The sequence below is a fragment of the Saccopteryx leptura genome, chromosome 3 (assembly GCF_036850995.1).
Source record: "Saccopteryx leptura isolate mSacLep1 chromosome 3, mSacLep1_pri_phased_curated, whole genome shotgun sequence".
NCBI lineage: Eukaryota > Metazoa > Chordata > Mammalia > Chiroptera > Emballonuridae > Saccopteryx > Saccopteryx leptura.
In genome coordinates, this window is record NC_089505.1 from 125,885,588 (window position 1) to 125,912,351 (window position 26,764).

Consider the following 26,764-nt stretch of genomic DNA (forward strand, 5'->3'; position numbering starts at 1 on the left):
CAATTTTAATTATCATCTCAGTTTAAGATGTCCTTCTTTTTATTCTTATTTTATAAATATTAAAGGACACATTTTAGTCTCCCATTTCTAGCTACTGTATTTAAACTTCTCATTTCTTTAAAAACATAAAATACAGCCCTGGCCAGTTGGCTCAGTGGTAGAGCGTCGGCCTGGCGTGTAGAGTTCCCGGGTTCGATTCCCGGCCAGGGCACACAGGAGAGGCGCCCATCTGCTTCTCCACCCCTCCCTCTCTCCTTCCTCTCTGTCTCTCTCTTCCACTCCCACAGCGAGGCTCCATTGGAGCAAAGATGGCCCGGGCGCTGGGGATGGCTCCTTGGCCTCTGCCCCAGGCGCTAGAGTGGCTCTGGTCGCAACAGAGCGACGCCCCGGAGGGGCAGAGCATCGCCCCCTGGTGGGCAGAGCGTCGCCCCCTGGTGGGTGTGCCAGGTGGATCCCGGTCGGGCGCATGCGGGAGTCTGTCTGACTGTCTCTCCCCGTTTCCAGCTTCAGAAAAAAATACAAAAAAAAAAAACCCAAAAACATAAAATACAACCACTTTTATAATTTGTGTCTAAACATTCCAATACTTAAGATTTCTAAGGCATTAGAAATTCTTTGTTATCTATTCTCATTCACATTGTCTTGCTTTCTTGTGTGCCCTCTTATGTTTGACTGAATGCTAATCATTTTACAAACTCATTATAAAAACAATTAAGGCCTAGGCTGAATACTTTTTTTTTTTTTTATTCATTTTAGAGAGGAGAGGGAGAGACAGAGAGACAGAGAGAGAGAGAGAGAGAGAGAGAGGAGAGACAGAGAGAGAGAAGGGGGGAGGAGCTGGAAGCATCAACTCCCATGTGCCTTGACCAGTCAAGCCCAGGTTTTCAAACCGGCGACCTCAGCATTTCCAGGTCGACGCTTTATCCACTGCGCCAGCACAGGACAGGCTAGGCTGAATACTTTTGAGAGGATTTGTGTTTGCTTCTCTCAGGCATCTGAGAATACTACCAGTTCGGACTGTGTTAAATCAAAATCAAAGCTTGAGGTTCACCACAAGAATCTTTTGAAACCAGGCGGTAATTCCTCAGGATGGCTTATCTATTTCCTCAATCTGAGGGTAGTGGTGGGATTCAAATAATTTAACAACCAGTTCCCTGCCCTAATGACCATTTTAAGTATAAAAAAATGATATACCAAAAGGTAGTTTATTATTTCATGAATTTAATACTTAAATAAGAACAATAGAAAAGGTACACAAGGCCCTAGCCGGCTGGCTCAGTGGTAGAGCGTCAGCCTGGCGTGCAGGAGTCCCGGGTTCGATTCCCGGCCAGGGCACACAGGAGAAGCACCCATCTACTTCTCCACCCGTCCCCCTCTCCTTCCTCTCTGTCTCTCTCTTCCCCTCCCGCAGCCAAAGCTCCATTGGAGCAAAGTTGGCCCGGGTGCTGAGGATGGCTCTGTGGCCTCTGCCTCAGGCGCTTGAATGGCTCCAGTTGCAACAGAGCAATGCCCCAGATGGGCAGAGCATCGCCCCCTGGTGGGTGTGCCGGGTGGATCCCGGTCGGGCGCATGCAGGAGTCTGTCTGACTGCCTCCCCGTTTCCAACTTCAGAAAAATACAAAAAACAAAAACAAAAACAAAAAAAAAACGATAAGGTACACAAAACTAGATTATAAGAAAAAGTTTTAAAATATTAATGAAAAAATATTAAATAATATCTGACAAAAAACAATAAAACTGTTATTTAAGATATTCCCATATTGCTTCTTGATTGGCATCACTTGCAGTTTTTTTCACCTATGGACAGAATGAACATTGCTACAGGTGCTTAGAATACGCTGTTGTGCAGATGAATATTAAAGAAGAGTAAGGAATGTAAATTGGTTATTTCCACAGTGGGCGGCTGCCTAGGCGCCCACCTTAGAAGAAAATCCTGATTACAAGTGCCATTTTAACAACCAGTTCGCTAAACTCAACAAAAAATTAGGTATCAGTTCTGCTGAACCAGTGCAAACTGGCTGAATCCCACCACTGCCTGAAGGTGAAGCCTTTTGGAGTCCCAGCTTATTATGAGGAGAGTCTCCTATTAGATATTCCACTTTGGGGATGTCCTAGACATTGATGTTTCTGGCACTTATCCTGAAACACTTATAAAGCAAAGTTCAAATTTATTGAAATTAGAAAATACCACCAGGGTTAAAGCAGCTTCATTCTATTTCCTAGAGTAAAAATTCAGTCATTTCCTCAACTTTTCACTTAAATGGTCCAAGATGCTGATAAATAATGTGACCTGTGTGAGGGATTTTACTGGCCTATTTAAATAATGAAAATCTATATGAGCTATTTGCAAATGATCCAAAGATTTTTTACTCCTAACTGTAGGAGTATACTATTATCATACTTATCTAATACTCTATCACTATCTACCACTTATGGCATAATTAGTGATTTAATATTCTTATTAACTTCTCCTGTTAATCCAGTAGTATTCTTCTTAATTCTGGTAGGTTCTTTATTGTTTGTTTGTTTGTTTTTTGACAGAGACAGAGAGTCAGAGAGAGGGACAGATAGGGACAGACAGGCAGGAAGGGAGAGAGATGAGAAGCATCAATTCTTCATTGTGGCATCCTAGTTGTTTGTTGATTGCTTGTTCATTGATTGCTTTTCATATGTGCCTTGACCAGGAGGCTACAGCAGAGCAAGTGACCCCTTGCTCAAGCCAGCGACCTTGGGCTTCAAGCCAGTGACCTTTGGACTTAAGCCAGCAACCATGAGGTCATGTCTATGATCCTGTGCTCAAGCTGGTGACCCCACACTCAAACCTGATGAGCCTGTGCTCAAGCCGGCAACCTCCAAGTTTTGAACTTGGATCCGCCCCGTCTCAGTCCGACACTCTATCAACTGTGCCACTGCCTGGTCAGGCTTAAGTGGAAATAAATATGTAAATATTTTCTGATTTCCTGAGGTAAGAACTGCTTCAGAAAAAATTTATTCCATTGAAAATTGAAAATAATGTCATATGCTTTCAACATACAGGAATTTAGTCAAAAAATTTCTCAAGGTCATATTATTCTGTTAAGGGGTAAGATAATTTCCTTAAGAAAACTAGACCTTTGTCATGCATGTTTGGAGTTTTTCTAGTCATTTGTGTTTTGATTTTATAAGGTTTTTTTTTACAAAGAAATATATTAATTCATTCAACAAATATCTTACTATATACCAAATTCTTGATGCCATAGATATCTCAACAAAAAAATAGACCAACATCCCTGCCCTCAAGCGACTTAATTATACGGTCAAACTCAAGATTTCTTTTTTTATATATTTCAATCTTACATTTATCTAGAATTTGCTATAAAGTGATTCTTTTTTTCTAAGGTAGAGTTAGGTGTGCAACTTTGTGATATCAAAACTCTAATACAATGATATAAACTTTCTTGAAAACAATTTTGCAGTGAGTAGCCAAAATTTTATAAAAATGTCTTAAAATATACATACAAGTATATTCAGCAATTTCACGTCTTAGAACATAATTAAAAGAAATAATTAAGAATGTACACACAGTTTAGGATGTTCATCACAACATTACAATACTAGAAAACCAAAAACAACTCAGCTGTCCAATAATATGTAACTGGTTGAATAATGATATTTTTACACAATGCAAATATTATATAATAATTTAAAATCATGGTTTACAAACAATAAGAGTTGTAAAAATGATATATCTTGTTTAAAAACATAAAAGGATATGACAATATGATCCAATATACAGTAAAAAATATCAATGTTTATATATCAAAACAATAACCATGGTTATCTCTAAATTATAAAATTAGGAGCAATCTTATTTCTTCTGTGCTTACCTGTTTCCCGCATTTTCTACTAAATTAAAAAAACTAGTTGTAACAATGAGTGAATAGAGAATACATTATTTACAAACTCAAAAGTTGTTCAAAGGTTTCAGTTTAATCTTTAATATAAAGACTAAGTGTATGTAGCCTGACCTGTGGTGGTGCAGTGGATAAAGCATTGACCTGGAACGCTGAGGTCACACTGGTTCCAAACCCTCGGCTTGCCTGGTCAAGGCACATACAGGAAGCAACTCCTATGAGTTGATGTGTCCTGTTTCTCCCCCCCTCTTTCTCTCTCTTCCTCTCTTTCATATTTTCTCTCTCCTCTCTCTAAAAATCAATAAAAAAAAAAGACTAAGTGTAACAGAATAAGGGCCAAGGTATATTAAATACTTTGCTCTTTTCAAATAAAGTATTGTTACAATTCTACAGAATTATAGTTCTGCTTGATAAGGAACAGTATAGAACAATGTCCAATATTTCAATTTGTAAGGTGTCATTATATAATTAAAATAAAAATACATTTTGATTTAGTTACCTATCCAGGGCTTCCTTGAAGTATTTTCTCTGGACATCAAACTGAAAGACTGTACGTTCACAATCAGTTGAAGCATTATCACTACCCCCATGTTTCTTCAGGAAGGCATCAAACCCATTCTCATCTGGATATTTCAAACTACCCATGAATACCACTGAGTGGAAAGAACACAAAGATACAGTTTTTTTTACTATCAAGGAGAAAATTTCTCATATACAAAAAAGAATTAAAAGAAATAATATCAACACATTAACAATAGTTATGTCTAAATAATACTAAATTATACTTGTTTTTAATCATTATACTTGCTTTTATAATTTTCTATAATGCCTAATGCTCATATGCTTTTATACTCATAAACTAAGCATTTTATTTTTAAAGAAAAAATATGATTTAATGTTAAAATGTAAACATAAGCATATATACAGATTAACTATTACTATAAAAACTCATAGGTAAGTGTTGGGCAGATAAAGTTATTTTTTCTCACCCTTATTGTTAAAGATGGCACTGCTCATGTGGATGGCCAGCGTTGTGATAACATTAATTGCCCTTCTTGCTTGGAAGAGGATTGGTTATGCTAATTTGTGTTGGGGGAGGGCTTTCACACCAAAAGGTTTTAAAAGGAGGAGCTAGGAGGCCATTTGTAGAGAGATCATGTTGTTGGGTGGAGAGTGATTACGTTCTAGGACCGTGATGGCGAACCTTTTTATAAAAACTGCCCACTTTTGCAGTGCTGGTCAACTTGGTTGATCCCACCCACTAGTGGGTGTTCCAGCTTTCATGGTGGGCAGTAGCAGAGCAACCAAAAGGAGCCACTACTGGGCAGGAGGGACCAAGTTGACCAGCATTGCAAAAGTGGGTGGTTTTTATAAAAAGGTTTGCCATCATGATTCTAGGAAGAGCCCATGGAGGAAGGGCAGGGAGGCCACCTGGAGGAGGCAGTCAAAATGGCAGAATGGGGAAGGAGAAGCCAGTTCATGGAAGAGAAGGAGATAGGAACAGAGGTGAATAAGCCTGGTGAGGTAGAAGCCTTTGATTCTAGGAAAACTGGGATGAGTCAGTAGCTTTGTGTGTGCTGAATGAGTGGGGTTTGGAGCCCAGTGTGTGTTTTTACTCGCTTGCCGGGTGCAAGCTAGAATAAAGGAAAATGGACCACCAGTTTTCAGCTCTGTTGCCTCTTTACCATCAGTCCGAATCAAACCCAAACTTGTGGTGGCCAGGCGCTGTGATGATGCCGGTGGTTACTGGCCATACAGTCAGTTTACCTTTAAATAGCTTAGAAAACCAGAATATATAAAATAACAACTTCAGAAAAACAAATATAAATTTAAGTATAACTGTATTGCATATATATTGGTTTCAGTACATATTAAGCTGAATATTTTCTATTTTGTTTTATATTAATCATGCCTTTTTATTTTCTATATTTCTGATGCTATGACATTTTGGGGCCTAGCTAACCCTAGAAGAGACTGACCCTGTCAAGGCTATAATTTAAATTCCTAGAGATTGGCAACTGTCTCCTGATTTGTTGGCCTGAATAATAAAACCTACATTTTCAAATAGTCTTCTAAGTGGTTTCATTCTAATCTTCAAAACAAATACACTAAAGGAGATTAAAATTAAATCTTCACCTGTGTTTTCACAAAGATTTTTTTCTTAGCCTTTTCTTTTGTTAAACATATATTTTGATCAAAACAGTTAGTTATATTTGAAACAATTCATACAAATTTAGAGGAAAAAAACACACTCAGAAATGATATTTTACAAAGATCTTACTGTGCTCCAAAAAGTGTGCCAGCCCAGGCAGGTCGTCGGGATCAGCAAAACTCCCAACTCCAACACAAAGAGCCGCTGCAGACTGGATTAAGTAGAACACAAACAAACAGTGAGTTAGTACTAAAGGAATAATGTTGAGATCTCATCTTAAGGATTCACTTGGAGATAGATGTTTTCCAATAGAAAGTAACAAAATTCTTTCCCTGATAATCAGGAGGAGCAGCAAAGTGAAACTCACCAGAACTGTGTCAGTTTCACCCTGCTGCTCCTCCTCTTGCCATCCTGCCAAATGCTCAACAGGTGCAGACCTAAAGGAAAAAGCAGAAACAGAAAAAAAGGGAAGAGGGACTGTCTAGCTCACCTAATATTATATTATTCAGCACATTTCAGAATTCTGAACTCAGTTTGTTTCCTGATTTTTTTAGATTCTGGAAATTTGCAGAATAATATTATCTATAGATTATATCTAAAGATGTCTAAGAATTAAAGGGTTCTGTGTTCAGTAACTCTGTTACTAGATGTAAAATTTCACAATGGGACTCAGAAAGTTTTGTTTTTATTAAAAAAGGCCGGAAAACATCTAACAAAAATAAGCAAATGGTTAAAAAAGAAAATCTTTGGCTTTTAAAATACTATAGAACTGACCTTTAAAGAGACTTTTTAGTTCTTCACTTCTTATTGAAGATACATAGAATACATTATATAGCTACTGATAGTGATTTTCCACATCTTGGGAAAACCAGATTCTAACAAAACAGATGATCAAGAGGCACACTAAACTCTATACTTTTTAAAAATGATTAGGGCATACCATATATCATTGTAAGTTAAAAGACGAGAGAGAGAGAGAGAGAGAGAGAGAGAGAGAAATAATCCATTTAAATCCTTGAGGTTAGGAAGTTGAATTATTAACTTTCCTAAATTTTACAAATGTCAATTTTAAATGGCTAACACATTTGGTGACACAGATTGTTTGGGGAAATGATTACCCTCTCAGAAAGAGAGCTTTAAAAATAGTATGTACTTAATACAAAAGTCGAACCATGTATCAGAAAATACAAGTATGTTTTCAGAAGATCCAAACTGTCTACTTGATACTGTTAACATTTTAAAGACTCAGGCACATAAACTCAGTTAAAACATGGGGAAATAGCTATTTCTTCAAACCACAGTCTAACCTGTTCTGTAATGTTTAATAAGTGCCTAACCTGCTTTCAGCTCCAACTACCACATAAAGATTTCTTGTCTCGACCAGCAGGGTTGAAGACATTTTTGTACAAGTTGACTTAGACCACAGTCTACCAGTCAGATTTGACCACAGCAAAAACAGGCTCTGCGATAGCTAGAAAAGAAATTCATACTTGAGAATTAACTTCCCAAGAAATTCATACTTGAGAAATTTGTACTTGAGAATTCACTTGAGAGCCCTGAAAAAATCATAATTCAGTATATACCATATTTAAATTTCAATCTAGTTACTTTCTTAAACTTTCAGATCAAGAACAACTTCTTTTTGGATGAAGGAAAATACAGTGGGGAAAAAATAATGAACCAGAAAAGTAGTTAACTTATTGTTTAGGTAATTGTTCTCCAAATACCTCAAAACTTTTTCTTCATACTTCTAATATTAATTCTCTTATTTACCTAAACAAGTTTCACATTTTTCAAATAAAAATTTAATCATAAAACCACTGCAAAACCCTATTTTTAAGCCACTTTTAGCTAAACTATTTTACCTCCCTTTTGTAGACACTTATTCATTCAATAAATATAAACCGTTTTTCATTGTTTATAATCATGGGATCTTTCCTTTCACTACTGTACCCCACGCAGCTGAATCAAAACAATTTGATCTCCTATTCAAACTACATTAAGTTCCTCCATTCCTTTCTAATATAATCCAGAAAACTAGTTATCAATATTCTATGAAGGAATGTATCATAGTGAGTTCTCAGAAAAGAAAGGCAGTGATAAGCCATTTTTTTAATGATTAAAATCTGACCTCGCTGCTTCTAGAAGTAAATATTTAGAGCTTGATCCACAGAAACAAAATAAAAAGGACTACCAAAAATACAGAATGCACATCCTCATTTGTCAAAGGGGTTCACAACTGCTGTATAAATCTAAGTTATTTTATTTTTTTAATTAATACAACTATTTTATTTATTTATTTATTTATTTACTTATTTATTTTTACAGAGACAGAGAGTCAGAGAGAGAAATGGATATGAACAGACAGGAACTGAGAGAGATGAGAAGCATCAATCATTAGTTTTTTGTTGCGACACCTTAGTTGTTCATTGATTGTTTCCTCATATGTGCCTTGACTGTAAGGCTACAGAAGACTGAGTAACCCCTTGCTCAAGCCAGTGACGTTGGGTCCAAGCTGGTGAGCTTTGCTCAAACCACATGAGCCCGCGCTCAAGCTAGTGACCTCGGGGTCTCGAACCTGGGTCCTCTGCATCCCAGTCCAACGCTTTATCCACTGCGGCACCGCCTGGTCAGGCATAAATCTAAGTTATTTTATTATGTCTTGACAGTAAAACTGGCTGTCAAGGCATTTTTTAAATTTAACCCGAGTTTTGCTTCTCAGTTGATAAAAGATATAAAGAAGTCCAAAGCACAATAAATCCACTGCTAAATATAGGAAGAAACTTATAAATAGAAAATGTTCAGTTATGAAGTTATAACACAATCAGTCTTAGAGCTACAATGGACCTCAAAAATTATGTATCTGATCCTGTTTTAGAAATAAGGAATGAAAAGGTCTAAGATTATACAGAAATATAGGAACAGAGCCAGAATTAGAACTCAGGTTGTCTGACTGTCAGTATTCTTTCTACTCTATTGTCAGTATTCTTCCTTTGTAATAATATTCCATATGGAATTCTGAGACCTATTTTAAAGTGAATTTATTAATCCCTAATTTATTTATAAAGACCATAGTATAGAATATCAAATGATATATGTATGCATTTTTCCAGTATTTTGGTTTTTCAAGCTAAAAGCACTTATCCTATCATACCACCACAAAACAGCCATCACTCATAATCTGAAGAGCAAGGGGCAAATAAGATTCAATCCCCCCACCAACTCAGTGAAAAAACTGACACAATGGTCTTAAAAAAAATAATTTTTCCAGAAGAGTGACTATCAAAAAATTTATTTAAAATCTATACTACTTGGCCCTGGCGGTTGGCTCAGTGGTAGAGCGTCGGCCTGGCGTGCAGGAGTCCCGAGTTTGATTCCCGGCCGGGGCAAATAGGAGAAGCGCCCATCTGCTTCTCCACCCCTCCCCCTCTCCTTCTTGTCTGTCTCTTCCCCTCCCACAGCCAAGGCTCCATTGGAGCAAAGTTGGCCTGGGCGCTGAGGATGGCTCTGTGGCCTCTGCCTCAGGCACTAGAATGGCTCTGGTTGCGACGGAGCAGTGCCCCAGATGGGCAGAGCATCGCCCCCTGGTGGGCATGCCAGGTGGATCCCAGTCGGGTGCATGTGGGAGTCTGACTGCCTCCCCGTTTCCAACTTCAGAAAAACACAAACAACAACAACAAAAAACTATACTACTTGTATCTCAGGCCTTCACATCTTTTAGAACTGACCACTTTAGAGTCTAATACATCTGACATCTAGATTTTAGCTTTAGCAACCTGAGCTTTAATTCATTTGTATGCAGACTATACCCTGTTAAATGTATTACCATTATTCAAGAAACTAGCTTTAACAAACATTTGCTGATCAGTTCCATTGTAATGCCGACAAAATATTATCCTTTAATATAAGTACACCATAATGCAAAATGGAGGCATAATAGGGAGAATAGGAAATCTTCCCTCTTAACATTCTTTATTTGTTGATTGTTATTATATATCACACTAAGCTCAACTCCCCATTTCTATTTCAGTTCTTCCAATTTACTTGTCAGTTACCCAGGCTTTTGGTGCTTTCCCTTGAAAGGAGATAAATCATATTCAATTACCTACATAGAAATTACCTATATGAGGACTCTTAGAACTATAGGCCCAGGTGAGGATTCTGTATTAGCCCTCTTCTTTTTCTTTTTCCAGTCTCTCCAAGGATAATACACTCTTTTATTTCTCTATCCCAGGCTACAAATTACATAGATTCTCAACACCCAGCATTTGTTTTAAACATATAATGTGCACAAATACACATTAATTCAAATATTACCAGTGATTACCTCTGAGAGTTATGGTTATGGGTGATTATTATATTTTATTTTTCTTTACTTTCCATTTGTTTCTATAATAAACATTTATACTCAGAACAAAATGTTTATAAATGTAATCTTTATGCAGAATCAATAGATCTTTACTGAAGATCAAAACCTAGAGTCTTCATTTTTGCCATTAAGAAATAAAAAACATAAGCTTAGAACTTATTCCAAAGAATTCTCAAATTAGAAAAAGATATAATTATAAACATGATTCACACCTGTTTTTCAGTGGTTTTCTTTCTGGCTTCTGCTCTCTCTTCTAATTCTTCCAATTCATTATCCTCAGTGTCAAGATCATCATCATCATGTTCATCAACATCATCAAACTCATTTTCATCATCAAAACCCTCTTCATCATCATCTTCTATTTCAGCTCCAGAATCTTCATCTTCATCATCATCATCATCATCGTCATCATCTTCTTCGTCTTCGTCTTCTTCTTCTTCCTCCTCTTCATCTTCATCATCTGTTGCATCTCCTGTTTTACCTTCTGTATTACTTAGGTCTGATATCAAAAGTGCCTGCAAGCCATTTTGTAATTTGATGTATCTGAAAAACAAAACAAGAAAAATACATTTGAGTCAGCAGTTCATTACACTATACCAATACAAATGATCAGCTTAGCAGAATTTTTTTTAAAGTTCAAGTACACATAGTAAAATCAACACTATGTTAAACTAACCAAATTGGTTGCTTCTCAGAGGGGACCTCAAAAAAGCTTATCAGTTTCCGAGTAGCTGGAGAGAAAGGATGATAGAGATACTATACTGTATTAATTATAAGCAAAAGTAGGTTTATAGTTGTGAGTATGCAAAACAATTTATTCTTGTTATTTATTAATTATATTATTTTATTTTCCACATGAACAACTGTAAATTTACTTTTGCTCACCCCTGTATACAGCATATATTTCTATACCATTTGTATTTTTAAATTTTGAACTATGAAAATATATTTACTTATTCAAAAACCAAATCTTAGAAGTTAAAATTTTAGAAGTTAAAGCCACCATTCAGCCTACCTTACTATATTTTTAATGTATAAGTATTTAATAAACATTCTACCATGCCAGAAGACTAAAGAGAAACATATCCCTCAATATACAGAACAGTCATGTCAGCTTAAATATTAAAGCAAAGTCTCATATATTTAAATTCTGTTGATTTCCTTTGGAACAAGGTATTTGATATTTTATACCAGTCATCAAAGCTGTTTATCTGGACTAAAAAAATGAATATATCTCTAAGAAAACTAAATCCCACAGACTGGTAGCCCTGTAGGAAGATGATTATCCATCCTATTTCGTAAAACTGCTGTGCCAGTTAGATGACTGGGTGCCTACTATAAACTTCTCTTTATATTCACTCTTACATACGTTACTAAATAAGTATTTACTTAGCAGCTTTTTTTTTTTAATTTTTTTAAATTTATTCATTTTTTAGAGAGGAGAGAGAGTGTGTGAGAGAGAGAGAGAGAGAAGAGGGAGGAGCAGGAAGCATCAACTCCCATATGTGCCTTGACCAGACAAGTGCAGGGTTTCGAACCGGCGACCTCAGCGTTCCAGGTCGACGCTTTATCCGCTGCGCCACCACAGGTCAGACTACTTAGCAGCTTTTAATGTATCAGGCACCATGCTATATTATGAGTAAAAAGAATAAAACCACATTCCTCATCATCAGGCACACACTGTCTAGTACAGTACAACAATTAAGGCAGTACAACACAAAATGATAAACGCTTAACATTAGAAAGAAGGAAGCAGTCAGGGAAGGCCTATGGACAAGGTACACTTGAGCCCTGAAGATGAAAGAGTTCATCTTAGCACAGTGGTAGTCAACCTGATCCCTACCGCCCACTAGTAGACGTTCCAGCTTTCATGGTGGGCAGTAGCGGAGCAACCAAAGTATAAATAAAAAGATAGATTTAACTATAGTAAGTTGTTTTATAAAGATTGATTCTAAAAAACTTAGCGAAAATCCGACATAAAGTACTTGGTAAGTAATTATTATTATATGTTTTAACCTGATGAACTGTGCTTTATAAATTTTATAAAGTTACTTCCCTACTTTATAAATCACCATTACTGTGGAATCGGTGGGCAGTTAGAAAGTTTTACTACTAAGAGATACAAAAGTGGGCGGTAGGTATAAAAAGGTTGACTACCCCGATCTAGAAAGAATAATGTAAAAAGACAAGGAAGGGAGACTCTGGCTTAAGACAGAAGACTGAATATATGGATTTATCTCCTTTCTATCTCAAAAATCATATTTAAATAATTTCAATCCTCCAGTTTACTCATCACCCCCACCCCACACATGTACCTCAAGTTTATCCTCAGCAGCCTGAAGAAAGCCGATCAGGCATGTGATGGGGTAAAACTGTGTTCCCCCAAAAGTCTTATGTTGAAGTCCTAACCTCTAGTACCTCAGAATGTGACTGCATTTAGAAATAGGACCTTTAGAGTTTCTCACTCTCCCTCTGTCAGACAATGGCATTTGTGGGCATATCTGTTGTGTTCACCGGTCAAGACTACTGACCAGTTTAAATATGAAGGTTGTGACAACTGTGATGCATACCTTCAGATGAAAGGTAACCGAGAGATGGTATATGACTGCACCAGCTCTTCCTCTGATGGAATCATGGCAATGATGAATCCAGAGAACAGCTGGGTCTCCAAGTGGCAGCAAGTCAGTAACTTTAAGCCTGGTATGTATGCAGTGTCAGTCACTGGTCGCCTGCCCAAGGAATCGTGCAGGAGCTGAAAAGTCGAGGAGTGGCCTACAAATCCAGAGACACAGCTATAAAGACCTAGCAAGATGCATGGCTGCCAGCATCTGTGCCACCACCTCCTACCTCTGCTTGTTTATTGTTGTGAAACTAAATGAACAGAACTTCAAATACCCCTCACTCTCCAATTCTAAGGCTCAGCAAACTTGAGAGAGCAGCACAGCATGTTCCTGAGCTATTTCACCTTCTTTGGACTACTGGTAGGAGTGGGTTAAATTAACAGAATGAATTGAATGTGTGTAGGATGCTGCTTTTCCTACCCAGAGCCCTTGGCTGCCTCCTTGCCTGTGGGCAGGACTCTATCAAATGGCAATAAACATGAACCCACTGCCTCCCTCTCCCTCAAAAAGGACCTTTAAAGAGGTGAATAAGTTACAATAAAACCATCATAACGGCTCTAATCTAATCAGACTAGTATTTTCATAAGAAATTTGTATACACCAATACTGGACATGTCTATATACACTAAAGAGCATGTGTGGACACAGCACGAAGGTGGCCATCTGTGCCCTGACCAATGGCCCAGTGGATAGGGCAACAGCCCAGCGTATGGATGTCCCAGGTTCCATTGCTGGTAAGGGCACACAGGAGAAGTAACCATCTGCTTCTCCCCCCTCTCCCTTCTATCAATCTTTTCCAGCAGCCAGTGGCTTGATTTGGTTCAAGTGTGGCCTTGGGTGCTGAGGATAGCTCAGTTGATTCAAGCACTGGCCCCAGACGGGGTTGCCAGGTGGATCCCAGTTGGGGCACATGCAGGAGTCTGTCTCACTATCTCCCCTCCTCTCATCTAAAAAAGAGAAAAAGTGGCCAACTGCAAGCCAAAGAGAGAAGTCTCAGAAGAAACCAAACCTGACACCTTGACCTTGGACTTCTAGCCTCCAGAATTTTAAGAAAATAAATACCTGTTGTTTAAGCCACCCAATCTGTGATATGTTGTTATGACACCCCTAACAAACTAATACAAAACCACCTCCCTTTTCAAAAACCTTCAATGACTTCTCATCATACTTGGAATAAAATTCAAAATCGTTACCAGGGTTTAGAAGTCTCCATATAATCTGGTCCCTCACTACCTCTCCAACCTCCTTTCCTACCACTCTTCCTTTATTTTCTTTTCCTTACCAAATGACTGTTATTTCTTGAACATTCCAAATAGGTCCTACACCAGGGCCATTGTGCCCTGAGGCTCTTGCCCTAGATCCAGTAATTTGCATGGCAGCTCCATCTCTGTCAAGTCTTTGCTGAAATACCCTCTTTTCAGAAATGCCTTTTCTAACCATACTATCTAAAATAGCACCCCAGTCCCTCTCTATCCTCCTTTATCCCACACTTTAACTTTTTTCACACCATTCATCTTCACTTGACCTTTTTTTCTGTGTGCACCTTTAGAATGTTAGATGAGGGCAGGCTTTTACTTCACAGCTGTATCAGCAGCAACTAAGGCATGGCTTGGCACTTAGGAGACATTTAAGAACACTTATTGAATGAACAAAATAATGTTAATGCCTAAAAAGAGAGCCTGATATATATTAGGTACTTAAAATCAACTAAATAAAACAAAATATCTGAGAAAAACCCAACAGTTTTATAAAGATAAATATTATGAATACACATGTATAAATTAAATGTATATAAAAGTATAGCAAATGAAATAAAAAGATACAAACCAAATGCAGTAGTAGGATTCAAAGAACTTTAATGCCTTAATCTATTAAATCGTTTTTAATCTTTTTAAATAAAGGTATGTCCATTTAGTAACTGTATAATAAAAGTAATTTAATAAAAACCCAAAACCCACTCCTTAACAAATTAACAACACACACAAAAAATGCCCTTGCTTTATAGAGGATTAACTTCCATAAGACAACATCAAATCCATTTAAAGACAGACAGCCAGGGACAAAATATTATTCTTCTTTTTCTCCAAGTGAGAAGAGGGGGAATAGAGAGACAGACTCCCACATGCACCTCGACTAGGATCCACCCCACAACTCCATCTGCGACTGATGCTCTGCCCATCTGGGTCCATGCTTGCAACCAAGCTATTTTTCGTGCCTGAGAGCAAGGCCCCACAGAGCCATCCTCAGCACCAGGGCTGATGTGCTCAAACCAATCGAGCCATGGCTGTGGGAAGGGAAGAGAGAGAGAGAGAGAGAGAGAGAGAGAGAGAAGGGGGAGAGGAGAAGATGGGCGCTACTACTGTGTGCCCTGACTGGGAATCGAACCCACAACATCCACAAGCTAGGCTGATGCTCTACCACTAAGCCAGCTGGCCAGGGCTGAAAATATTCTTTATCATCATTTCTATTTAACACTATATTAGAAGTTCTAGGCAATAAAAAAAAAATTCAAAAGATACAAAAATTACAAGGCAAAGATATTGAAAGCTAAAACAATTAATTACAAACTATATGATTACCTAGAGAATGCAAGAAAATTTTTAAAAACTATGAGTAATAAAAAGAGTTCAGTAATATATCCAAAATCAAGTACCATACCATGAACAAAAATCACGAACTTCCTATATAGCAAAGGTAACCAATTAAAATGAGATTTAAATAAAAGATCCTATTCACAAATGTAAGAGAAATTATAAAATACTTAAATATAAGCCTAATAACAATAGCTCACATTTTAAATGTATTAACTCACGTCTTAACCCATTTAATCTTCATAACCCTAATAAGTTATTATTCTCGTATTATGAATGAGGAAATGAGAGCACAACAAAGGATTTTTTATTTGCCCAACTTTGAAGGAACTTTGTAATTAATAACTTGTCATTACCTCTCCCCAAACCATGTAGCATGGCATTAGGACCCATTCTTCTCACTATTTCTCAACACAGCTAATATGAGGAAGTAAACTAGAAAACTTTACAGGAGAAAATAAACACCTGGCTAGTCATATCATGTTGTTGGGTGAAACACCCAATACTGCAAAAATAGAAATTATTTCCCCAAATTAATGTATAAATTCAAGGCAATTCCAATTTAAAAATCCCAAAGAACTTTTGTGGAACATGATATACTGATACTAAAATTCATGTGGATGAGAAATACAAATGCCAAGAACATTTTGAAGAGGGAAAACGGTGGGGAATTGGCTTACCAATTATAAAAACTCTTTCTAAGCAATTAAAATTAAACAGTATACTGGTACAGGAACACCTACAGATCAATGAGAACAGGTTCTAGAAACAGAGAAGTGTTTATAATACTACTGCAGCAGGGTTTATTATGATTCAATAAATAATACTGAAACAATAGGCAATTCACTTAACTGAGAAAAACTAGCCATCTATTTCTACCTTACACTCAACACACAAATTCCAGAGCTAAAAGGGAAAAATGTTTAAAAGTACTTAAGAGAAAATATTGTTAAAATACTGGGATAAGGAAATTTGTGCTAAATAAGATAAAAAATCCAGAAGTTATAAAGAAAAAAAGATTTCACTATATTCTAATTTAAATTTTTTCTAAAACAAAACATCATAAACAAAATCAAAGAGCAAATTGCACACTGAGAGAAAAGATTAACAAGAAACAGTGGGAAATACTGTAAATTACACAAATGTCCACAGACAGGAGGTTATGCAATAAATTACCCTATAAGCTATGCCACAGCATACTTCAAGATTTTTATTTTCATTATAGAGAGAAAATAATGACTCAGGCTGTAGCCTTAAAGTGCTATTTCTAGGCCTAGATAGATAGTGCCAAATCATTTTAGGTCAATAGTGCATACCTAGGGGACTAACTTTGTAATTAATAACTTGTCATTACCTCTCCCCAAACCAAGTGGTCTCAAATATTTATATGTGTATATATAATTTTTGAAGGGGTGGCATCTTCTAAGATATCACTATTTCTCTAAAAAACCTCTCTTCCTCTAGCTTATTTAACCTGTTTTCCTTTATTTGGCTTTATTATCCCACTGTTATTATACTGAAAATAAGAACTGAAGTTCTTGTTTTTCAAACCATGTCCAAAAATATAAAAATAAAGTATTATTCTCTTTATAATAAAGCAGCCACCCACTCATTTTAATTTATTCCTTAAGAAACCAACATTTCTTTTGCAAGAGAGACAGGGAAAGACAGGAAGGGAAAGAGATGAAAAGCATCAACTAGTAGTTATGGCACCTTAGTTGTTGATTGATTGCTTTCTCATATGTGGCTTGACCAGGGGGCTCTAGATGAGCCAGTGACCCCTTGTTCAAGCCAGCAACCATGGGATCATGTCTATGATCCCACTCTCAAGTTGGCACTTTATTTTTATTTATTTATTTATTTTTTTGGTGACAGAGACAGAGAAAGTCAAAGAGAGAGACAGATAGGGACAGACAGACAGGAAGGGAGAGAGATGAGAAGCGTCAATTCTTCGTTGCGGCACCTTAATTGTTCACTGGTTGCTTTCTCATATATGCCTTGATGGGGGGGAGGGGGGCTCAGCAGAGCGAATGACCCCTTGCTTGAGCCAGTAACCTTGGGCTCAAGCTGGTGAGCCTTGCTCAAACCAGATGAGCCTGTGTTCAAGCTGGCAACCTCAAGATCTCGAACCTGGGTCCTCCGCGTCCTAGTCTGATGCTCTATCCACTGTGCCACCACCTGGTCAGCCTCAAGCTGGCACTTTAAATCACTCAAATTACCACAGTTAAGTGTTCATATACTTAAATACAAGTTCGTGTATTGAGACCACACTGGGGGGGGGGGGCATTTTAACCAAGCTGCTAAAATTATTAACATTATAAAGGTTGAGGCATGATAAAAGACTCTACTCTTGTTCTCACTAGTTTGGAAACTTATTTAAACTTTTTTTTTTTAACTTTCCAGTCCTGCATCAGTGCCTGGATATATATCTGGGCTTCCAGGAAACCTTCTTAATTGCCACCTGACTACCCCCTGAATAACTCATGTATACATCCACCTGACACCCATTATCTAGACCACTGGGATGTGATCAGACCTCCTGCACCCATCTTCTGGACCACCTGGACTAATCCTGGGGCTAAGAATTTAGTGGAACAGATAATTCTCCAGGATGTACTTCTTACTGTAAGAACTTTGAACTTTTCTTTCTTCTTTGGAACACTTTCGGGCTTTTTGTCTAGCTTTTCCCATTTGCAAACTTCAGGGCTCTTAAATAAATCTCTGTCACTTATTTCTAGCAAATCCTCCTGACTCTTTGAGTTTGTTAAGACAAGACTAAGAATTTATCACAATATTCCCACCTTACAGGAATGCAACAATCATAAAATTTAAGATAAAATCTCATTACAATAGAATTTCTTCACAAAAATTAAAAGTGAAAATGACATAGCAACCAAAATAAGTTTCTAAGTGGCTCATTTGTTAGTCAAACAAGGAAAGCTATTTACCAAAAGGTGAGTTTGACTGTGTTTGTAGCAGCTGAAGAAATTTATCCAGGAAAAATAAACTTGCTTAATTTATTAAGCCTTTAAGTGAAAACTACTGTAAAAAGAGTTGACAAAGTAGCAATATTGAGTCAACCAAAAACAAAACAAATCATTTCAAAATTTTAGCTCTTGATATTACCAATACTGCTGAGTTATTGTTTATTTGAGAATCAGTGCCAAGTTTGAAGCAACTAAGGAATTAGCCTCTACAAATATTCTTCTTGTAATAACTAAAGACAAGAACATTTTCAAAAGGGTTAAGAAAACAAGAATACACTTGACCTCTGGTGGTACAGTGGATAAAGTGATGACCTGGAATGCTGGGGTTGCTAGTTCAAATCCCTGGGCTCACCTGTTCAAGGAACATATGAGAAGCAACTATGCATTGATGCTTTCCGTTCCTCCCGACCCCCCGACCCTCACCAACTCTCTCTCTCTCTCTCTGAAAATCAATAAATAAAATTAAAAAATTTTTAAAGAAAACAAGAATACAGTACAACCTAAAGTAGATTCTAATAGGTTATCACATTAAATGTTGGTAAAAATATGTATGAAGCAGAAAAAAAGCTTTAGTTGGACAAATTTATCTTCTGTAAGGCATTTCAAAGCCTATGATTATTTATTGTCCAATTCATCAGTAGTACTTAGCAGAAAATACACAAAACCTACCATGTCACAGTGAACCGGTAGTGTCATTTGCTCTTGTAGACTTTACAATTATCAGTTCTGTGAAATTTTGTCAGAAATACTGACTGAATGTCTTGAATTGCCCTTACTGTGGAGCAGTTTGATTGCTTAGCAATAGGAATATTTTATTGCATTTTTATGCCAAGATTGAAATTTTCCTGAAGAACAGCCTTTAACCAGTATTATCAAACACCAAACGGCTTTGAAAATTAGCTTTTGCTGAAAATTTGATAAATTCTACTCAAAACTACAAAACAGCACTTATAGGCAAACTTATTAGCTTATGGTAAAGTCGTTTCAACAATTAATGTCATCTGAATAAGTAATGGCAAACTGCTGTATACATTTCCTGTGCTGTCAAGTTAAAACAAGAAGCCATATCCCCATCTGTACACAAATTTGCAGATATGTTTTCCAAGCAAAAACTATAGTTCCAGTACTCTTTTTTAGATCTTGGTGGAAGCACAAAGGAAATTTACTTATTTCAAAATCCTTTTGACTGTGTTGTTGAGAAACTTCTACCTTATTTTCAATCAGAAGTGATGTGATTAGTCTACGATGTAATGATGTGTTAAAAGCAAGAATATCAGAGAAGAATCTAATAGAATTTTATAAATGCCTTTTTAAAACAGACTTTATTGATTTTAGAGAGAAGAAAAAAGAGAGAGAGAGAAAGGGGGGAGCAGGAAGCATCAACTCATAGCTGCTTCCCAGTATGTGCCCTGACCAGGCAAGCCCAGAGTTTCAAACCAGCAACCTCAGCATTCCTTGTCAATGCTTTATCCACTGCACCACCACAGGCCAGGTTATAAATGCCTTTTAAGTAATAAGTATGCTCAAGTAAAATCATATGCTTATGGACTGATAACATATTTGGCAGTACATGGCAGTGTGAAACATATTTCCAAAAATGAAGTATGCAAAATCTCACTAGAAATCATTATCAAGAGACAAACATTTGCAATCACCTTTGATGACTGGGAATACGAACTTCAACCCCCCCGCCCCAAAAGCAAAATGTATTTCCAATAAAAAGAATTCCATTCTTCTCACTAGTAGATCTGTATTGCCCCCCTTCAAAACAAATTAATTTTAAACTTAAAAAAATTTTATTAAAATGTACAGAAATTTGTTTTCTTTCTTGTTATATAAGTACTTATATAATAATGGCCTTAATTTTGCCTCTTGACTGATAAAGCCTAAAATATTTATTACCTAGTCCTTTACAGAAAACATTTGGTGCTCTCTGGGATACAGAACTTTCCAAACTTGTGGTTGGACAACTGCTTGTCCATATTTTTAAAAAACAGTAATAGGCCCTGGCCAGTTGGCTCAGTGGTAGAGTGTCAGCCCAGTGTGGAAGTCCTGGGTTCAGTTCCTGGCCAGGGCACACAGGAGAAGCACCCATCTGCTTCTCCACCCTTCCCCCTCTTCTTTCTCTCTGTCTCTCTTCCCCTCCAGCAGCCAAACAAAGCTTCATAGGAGCAAAGTTGCCCAGGCACTGAGGATGGCTCCACCTGAGGTGCTAGAATGGCTCCGGTTGCGGAGCAACGCCCCAGATGGGCAGAGCATCGCCCCCTAGTGGGCATGCTGGGTGGATCCTGGTCAGGAGCATGTGGGAAGTCTGCCTCTCTGACTCCCCGCTTCTCACTTCAAAAACATACCAAGAAATGTAATAAAATTATATCTTTACCCAAAAGTAAAAAGCAAAATTGCAAAACTTTTAGAAGAAAATATGAAGAAAAGCACAAATCATAAATAGAAAAAAGAAAAAACCTGATTAAACTTTAAGACTTTCTATCTATATTTTCCCCTCTATTTATTTATGGATTCATTATTTGGTTCTTACATGTGCCCTGACTGGGGATGAAACCCATAACTTTGGCATATCAAGATGATGTTCCAACCAACTGATCTACCTGGCCAGGGCTAAGACTTTCTAAACAAAGCGTAAAGGTAAAACTATATAGACTAAGAGAATATATTTGCAATCTGTATAAACAACAAAAGATTAATATTTAAAATATGTAAATAACTCTTACAAGTCAACTTTAAAAAGTACATAAGGCCACTCTAACAAACCCTGGAGATGTAGCAGCTCTACCTAATACACAGAAACAAACACTGGGAGGCAGCCAAAACGAGGAGACCAAGAAACAGGTCCCAAATGAAAGAACAGAACAAAACTCCAGAAAAAGATATAACAAAATGGACACAAGCAATCTACCAGGTGCAGAGTTCAAACACTTGCTATAAGGATGCACAATGAATTTAGCAGAAGAGTAGATGAACTTAGTGAGAACTTTAACAAAGAGATAGGAAACATAAAAACAGAGAAAGAAAACATTAAAGAGGACCATCATACACGAAAACATTAACTGAAATGAATATATTTTAGAGAATCAACAGGAGTAGATGAAATCAAGAATCTAATCAGCAATTTGAAATATAAGAAAGCAAAAAACACCCAATCAGAAATGCAAAAAGAGCCCTGGCCTTGGTTAGAGAACTGTCCCAAAAAACCAAGGCTGTGGGCTTAATCCCCACTCAGGGCACACACAGAAAGCAACCAGTGAATGCACAACTAAGTAGAACAAATGAATGCTTTCTCCTCTCTCCCTTCTTCTCTCTCTAAAATCACTTAATTAAAAAAGCTTTCATTTAAAATGAAATTAAAAAGAAAAAACGAGGTGACCATTTCTCAAAAAATTCAAAAGGGAAATGAATCCAAAATAAATGAGGATAGTTGTAAGGAGCCTCTAGGACTTCAAGCATATCAACATTTGCATCATGGTGGTATTAGTTGATTTCTCAAAAGAAATTTTGCAGGCCAGAAGGGAGTAGCAAGAAATATTCAGGCCCTGGCTGGTTGGCTCAGTGGTAGAGCGTCGGCCTGGCGTGCAGAAGTCCCGGGTTCGATTCCCGGCCAGGGCACACAGGAGAAGCGCCCATCTGCTTCTCCACCCCTCCCCCTCTCCTTCCTCTCTGTCTCTCTCTTCCCCTCCCACAGCCGAGGCTCCATTGGAGCAAAGATGGCCCGGGCGCTGGGGATGGCTCCTTGGCCTCTGCCCCAGGCGCTAAAGTGGCTCTGGTCGCGACGGAGCGACGCCCTGGAGGGGCAGAGCATCGTCCCCTGGTGGGCAGAGCGTCACCCCCTGGTGGGCGTGCCGGGTGGATCCCGGTGGGGCACACGCGGGAGTCTGTCTGTCTATCCCCATTTCCAGCTTCAGAAAAAAAAAAAAGAAAAAAGAAATATTCAAAGTAGCCTGAATGGAGGTGGTGCAGTGGATAGAGCATAGATCTGGGATACTGAGGATGCAGGTTCAAAACCCTCAGGTTGCTGGCTTGAGCATAGACTTATCGGTTTAAGCACAAGCTCACCAGCTTGAGTGCAGAGTCACCGGCTGGAGTGTTGGATCATAAACATGACCCCATTATCTCTGGCTTGAGCCCAAGGTTGCTGGTTTGAACAAGTGGTCACTGGCTCAACTGGAGCCCTGCCCCCCAGTCAATGCACATATGAGGAGCAATCAATGAACAGCCTAAAAGTGAAGCAACTAAGGGTTGAAGCAACTAGCCCTAGTTGGTTGGCTCGTTGGTCGAGTGTCAGCCCAGCATGTGGATGTCCTGGGTTCGATTCCTGGTCAGGGCACATAGAAGTGACCACCTGTTTCTCCACCCACTTCCTCCCCCTTCTCCTCCCGTAGCCAAGGCTCAATTGGTTCCAGTGAGTTGGTGCTGAGGATGGCTCCAAGGAGCCTTCACCTCAGGCACTAAAAATATCTCAGCTGCCAAGCAACAGAGCAATGCCCCAGATGGGCAGAGTATCACCCCATAGGAGGCTTGCCACTAAATCCGTCAGGGTGCATGAGGGAACCTATCTCACTGCCTCCCCTCCTCTCACTTAAAAAAAAAAAAAGAGTTGAGGCCCTGGCCGGTTGGCTCAGTGGTAGAGCGTCGGCCTGGCGTGCAGAGGTCCCGGGTTCGATTCCCGGCCAGGGCACACAGGGGAAGCGCCCATCTGCTTCTCCACCCCTCCCCCTCTCCTTCCTCTCTGTCTCTCTCTTCCCCTCCCACAGCCGAGGCTCCATTGGAGCAAGGATGGCCCGGGCGCTGGGGATGGCTCCTTGGCCTCTGCCCCAGGCGCTAGAGTGGCTCTGGTCACGACAAAGCGACACCCCGGAGGGGCAGAGCATCACTCCCTGGTGGGCAGAGCGTCGCCCCTGGTGGGCGTGCCGGGTGGATCCCGGTCGGGCGCATGCGGGAGTCTGACTGTCTCTCCCCATTTCCAGCTTCAGAAAAATACAAAAAAAAAAAAAAAGAGTTGATGCTTATCATCTCCCTTCCTATCTGTCTCTGTCTGCCTCTAAAAACAAAAACAAAAAAAAAAAAAAACCTAAAAAGCAAAGACCCACAACCAAGATTGCTCTACCCAGCAAGGCTATCATTTAGAATCAAAGGACAGATAAAGAGCTTCCCAGACAAGTAAAGGTAAAGGAGTTCACCACCACCAAATCAGTATTATGAAATGTTAAGAGCTCTTCTTTACAAAGAAAAAAAGATAAAAAATATAAACAATACACCTAACCTGTGATAGCACAGTGGATAAAGCATCAATCTGGATCACTGGGGTCACTGGTTCTAAACCCTGGGCTTGCTGGGTCAAAGCACACACAAGAAACAACTACTACAAGTTGATGCTTCCTGCTCCTACCCGCTTTCTCTCTCTCCTCTTTTTAAAATCAATCAATAAAATCTTTAAATGAACAATAAAATAGCAATGAATAGGCCCCGGACTGTTGGCTCGGCAGTAGAGAGTTGGCCCTGTGTGTGGAAGTCCTGGGTTCGATTCCCACTTAGGGCACACAGAAGCAGCGACCATCTGCTTCTCCAGCCCTCCTCCTTCTCTTTCTCTTTCCCCTCCTCCTGCAGCCCTGGCTCACTGAAGCAAGTTGGCCCCGGGCACTGAGGATGGCACACCATGGTCTTGCCTCAGGCACTAAAATAGCTCAGTTGCCAAGCAATGGAGCAATGGCCCCAGATGGGCAGAGCATCACCTCATAGGGGCTTGCCAGATGGATCCCGGTCAAGGCACATGAGGATGTCTGTCTCTCTGTCACCCTGCCTCTTAATTAAAAAAAAAAAATAGCAATGAATATGTATCTATCAACAATTGACTCTAAAAAACAATATAAGCAGAACAGAAACAAACTCACAGATACAGACATTTTGACCGTTGCCAGATGAGATGGGGGTTTGGGGTGATAGATGCAAAAGGTGAAAGGATTAAGTACAAATTATTTGTTACAGAATAGTCACAGAGACGTAAAATACGGCATAGAGAATATTGTCAATAATATTCTAATAACTGTATATGGTGTCCCATGGGTGCGAGTCTCATCAGGATGATCACTAAGTTATGTAATGTCTAAACACTGGAGTGTACACCTGAAACTAATATAATAATGTATGTCAACTGAAATGGGAAAATTTTTAAATGATTTTTTAAAAAGAAAACGAATAGGAGGCCATCTACAAGCCAAGGAGAGAGGCCTCAGAGGAGACAACCCTATAACACCTTGACCTTAGACTTCTAGCCCCCAGAATATAAGAAAATAAATTTCTATTGTTTAAAATAAATAAATATCCTATAAAGTGGTAATGATGAAATTAGGGTATATCTATACCATGGACTTCTAAGTAGACAAAATATTATACATTGAAAAGCACTTAATAAGAAAATGTTTGATAGTTACATATGGTACTATATTATTTTAAAAATGTTATAAACACATGGCAAAAAGTAATAAAGGTATTAAAACATATCACCAGTTGTTATGCTAGGTGGAATGATTATGGAAAATTTAAAATTCTTATTATCTAAATTTCCTACAGTAAACCATATAATACTTTTATTTATTAAGACATCTTTTTTAATTACTAAAATGTAAATAATTCAAGTAAAATCATTCCTATCTTTCCCTAGAGAAATAAGCTTCCTGAATATCATTCCTAATCATTTCTGTATACAACTAAACATAAAAAATCTTTTAGGTAAATGTCAAACAGGAGGGTTTTTTTTTAAAGAGAATTATATATTTGTTTTTCACTTGAGGCAATTTCTTGGGACTGTGACCTAACAATAATCTAACCTATGATCATTTCTTTTTTTTCTTTTTTTTTTACAGGGACAGAGAAAGAGAGTCAGAGAGAGGGATAGATAGGGACAGACAGACAGGAACAGAGAGATGAGAAGCATCAATCATCAGTTTTTCGTTGCGACACCTCAGTTGTTCATTGATTGCTTTCTCATATGTGCCTTGACCAGGGGGCTACAGCAGACTGAGTAACCCCTTGCTCAAGCCAGCGACCTTGGGTCCAAGCTGGTGAGCTTTTTGCTCAAACCAGATGAGCCCGCGCTCAAGCTGGTGACCTCGGGGTCTCGAACCTGGGTCCTCTGCATCCCAGTCCGACGCTCTATCCACTGCGCCATCGCCTGGTCAGGCTGATCATTTCTTAATTAAAGCATTTTCCTCCACCAGCTCTTCACATATTAAAAAGAAAAAGAAAAAAAGGCATCACTAGCATCTAGTATTTCTCCTGATTCCTGACAGTTTCTTTATTTAAAAAAACTTCTTTGCCTGACCAGGCGGTGGCGCAGTGGAGAGAGCGTCGGACTGGGATGCCGAGGACCCAGGTTCAAGACCCCGAGGTCGCCAGCTTGAGCACGGGCTCATCTGGTTTGAGCAAGAGCCCACGAGCTTGAACCCAAGGTCGCTGGCTCCAGCAAGGGGTTGCTCGGTCTGCTGAAGGCCCAGGGTCAGGGCACGTGTGGGAGGGCAATCAATGAACAACTAAGGTGTCGCAATGCGCAATGAAAAACTGAAGATTGGTGCTTCTCATCTCTCTCCGTTCCTGTCTGTCTGTCCCTGTCTATCCCTCTCTCTGACTCACTCTCTGTCTCTGTAAAAAATAAATAAATAAATAAATAAAATTTAAAAAAATTTTTTTTAATTGATTTTAAAGGGAGAGGAAGGGAGTGAGAGAAACATCAATCTGCCATTCCACCTATAACAATCACCCGATGGTTGACTCTTGTATGCCCCTCACCAGGGGACCAAACCTGCAACCCTATGCTTCAATCACCTAAGCTACCGGTCAAGGCCTGACAGTTCTTTTAAATTTCAAAGGTTTTGGGGGTTGAGCCTCTTCTGAGTCCTCAAAGGTCCTTAGCCTTAGAGAGATTAATGTACTCAAGGTCACAAAATTTGAGATGAGAAACTAGATATACAAATGACTAAAAATGCCACTTTACACATATCTCTATTCTAGTACCTATTATATTTAATGCATTTCTGCTTCAGTATCCTGCTCCATGATTCCACTAGGAGTCTAGATGGACTAGAATTCTCTGAAGGCAAAAGAGTTCTTATTGTTGTTCAGTTCTTCAAAAACAGTGACCCT

General features: G+C 38.6%; 1 protein-coding gene across 1 annotated transcript in view; it reads right to left on the minus strand.

Moving 5' to 3' along the window:
• NRDC (nardilysin convertase) overlaps positions 1 to 26,764 on the minus strand; it is a 92,030-nt gene that overhangs the window by 60,801 nt on the left and 4,465 nt on the right. Inside the window, exons 2-4 of the mRNA XM_066376266.1 lie at positions 10,627 to 10,957; positions 6,175 to 6,256; positions 4,393 to 4,546 (exon numbers count right to left, since the gene is read on the minus strand). Of these exons, the coding sequence (XP_066232363.1) occupies positions 4,393 to 4,546; positions 6,175 to 6,256; positions 10,627 to 10,957 (567 nt within the window). The remainder of the gene's footprint in view (positions 1 to 4,392; positions 4,547 to 6,174; positions 6,257 to 10,626; positions 10,958 to 26,764) is intronic.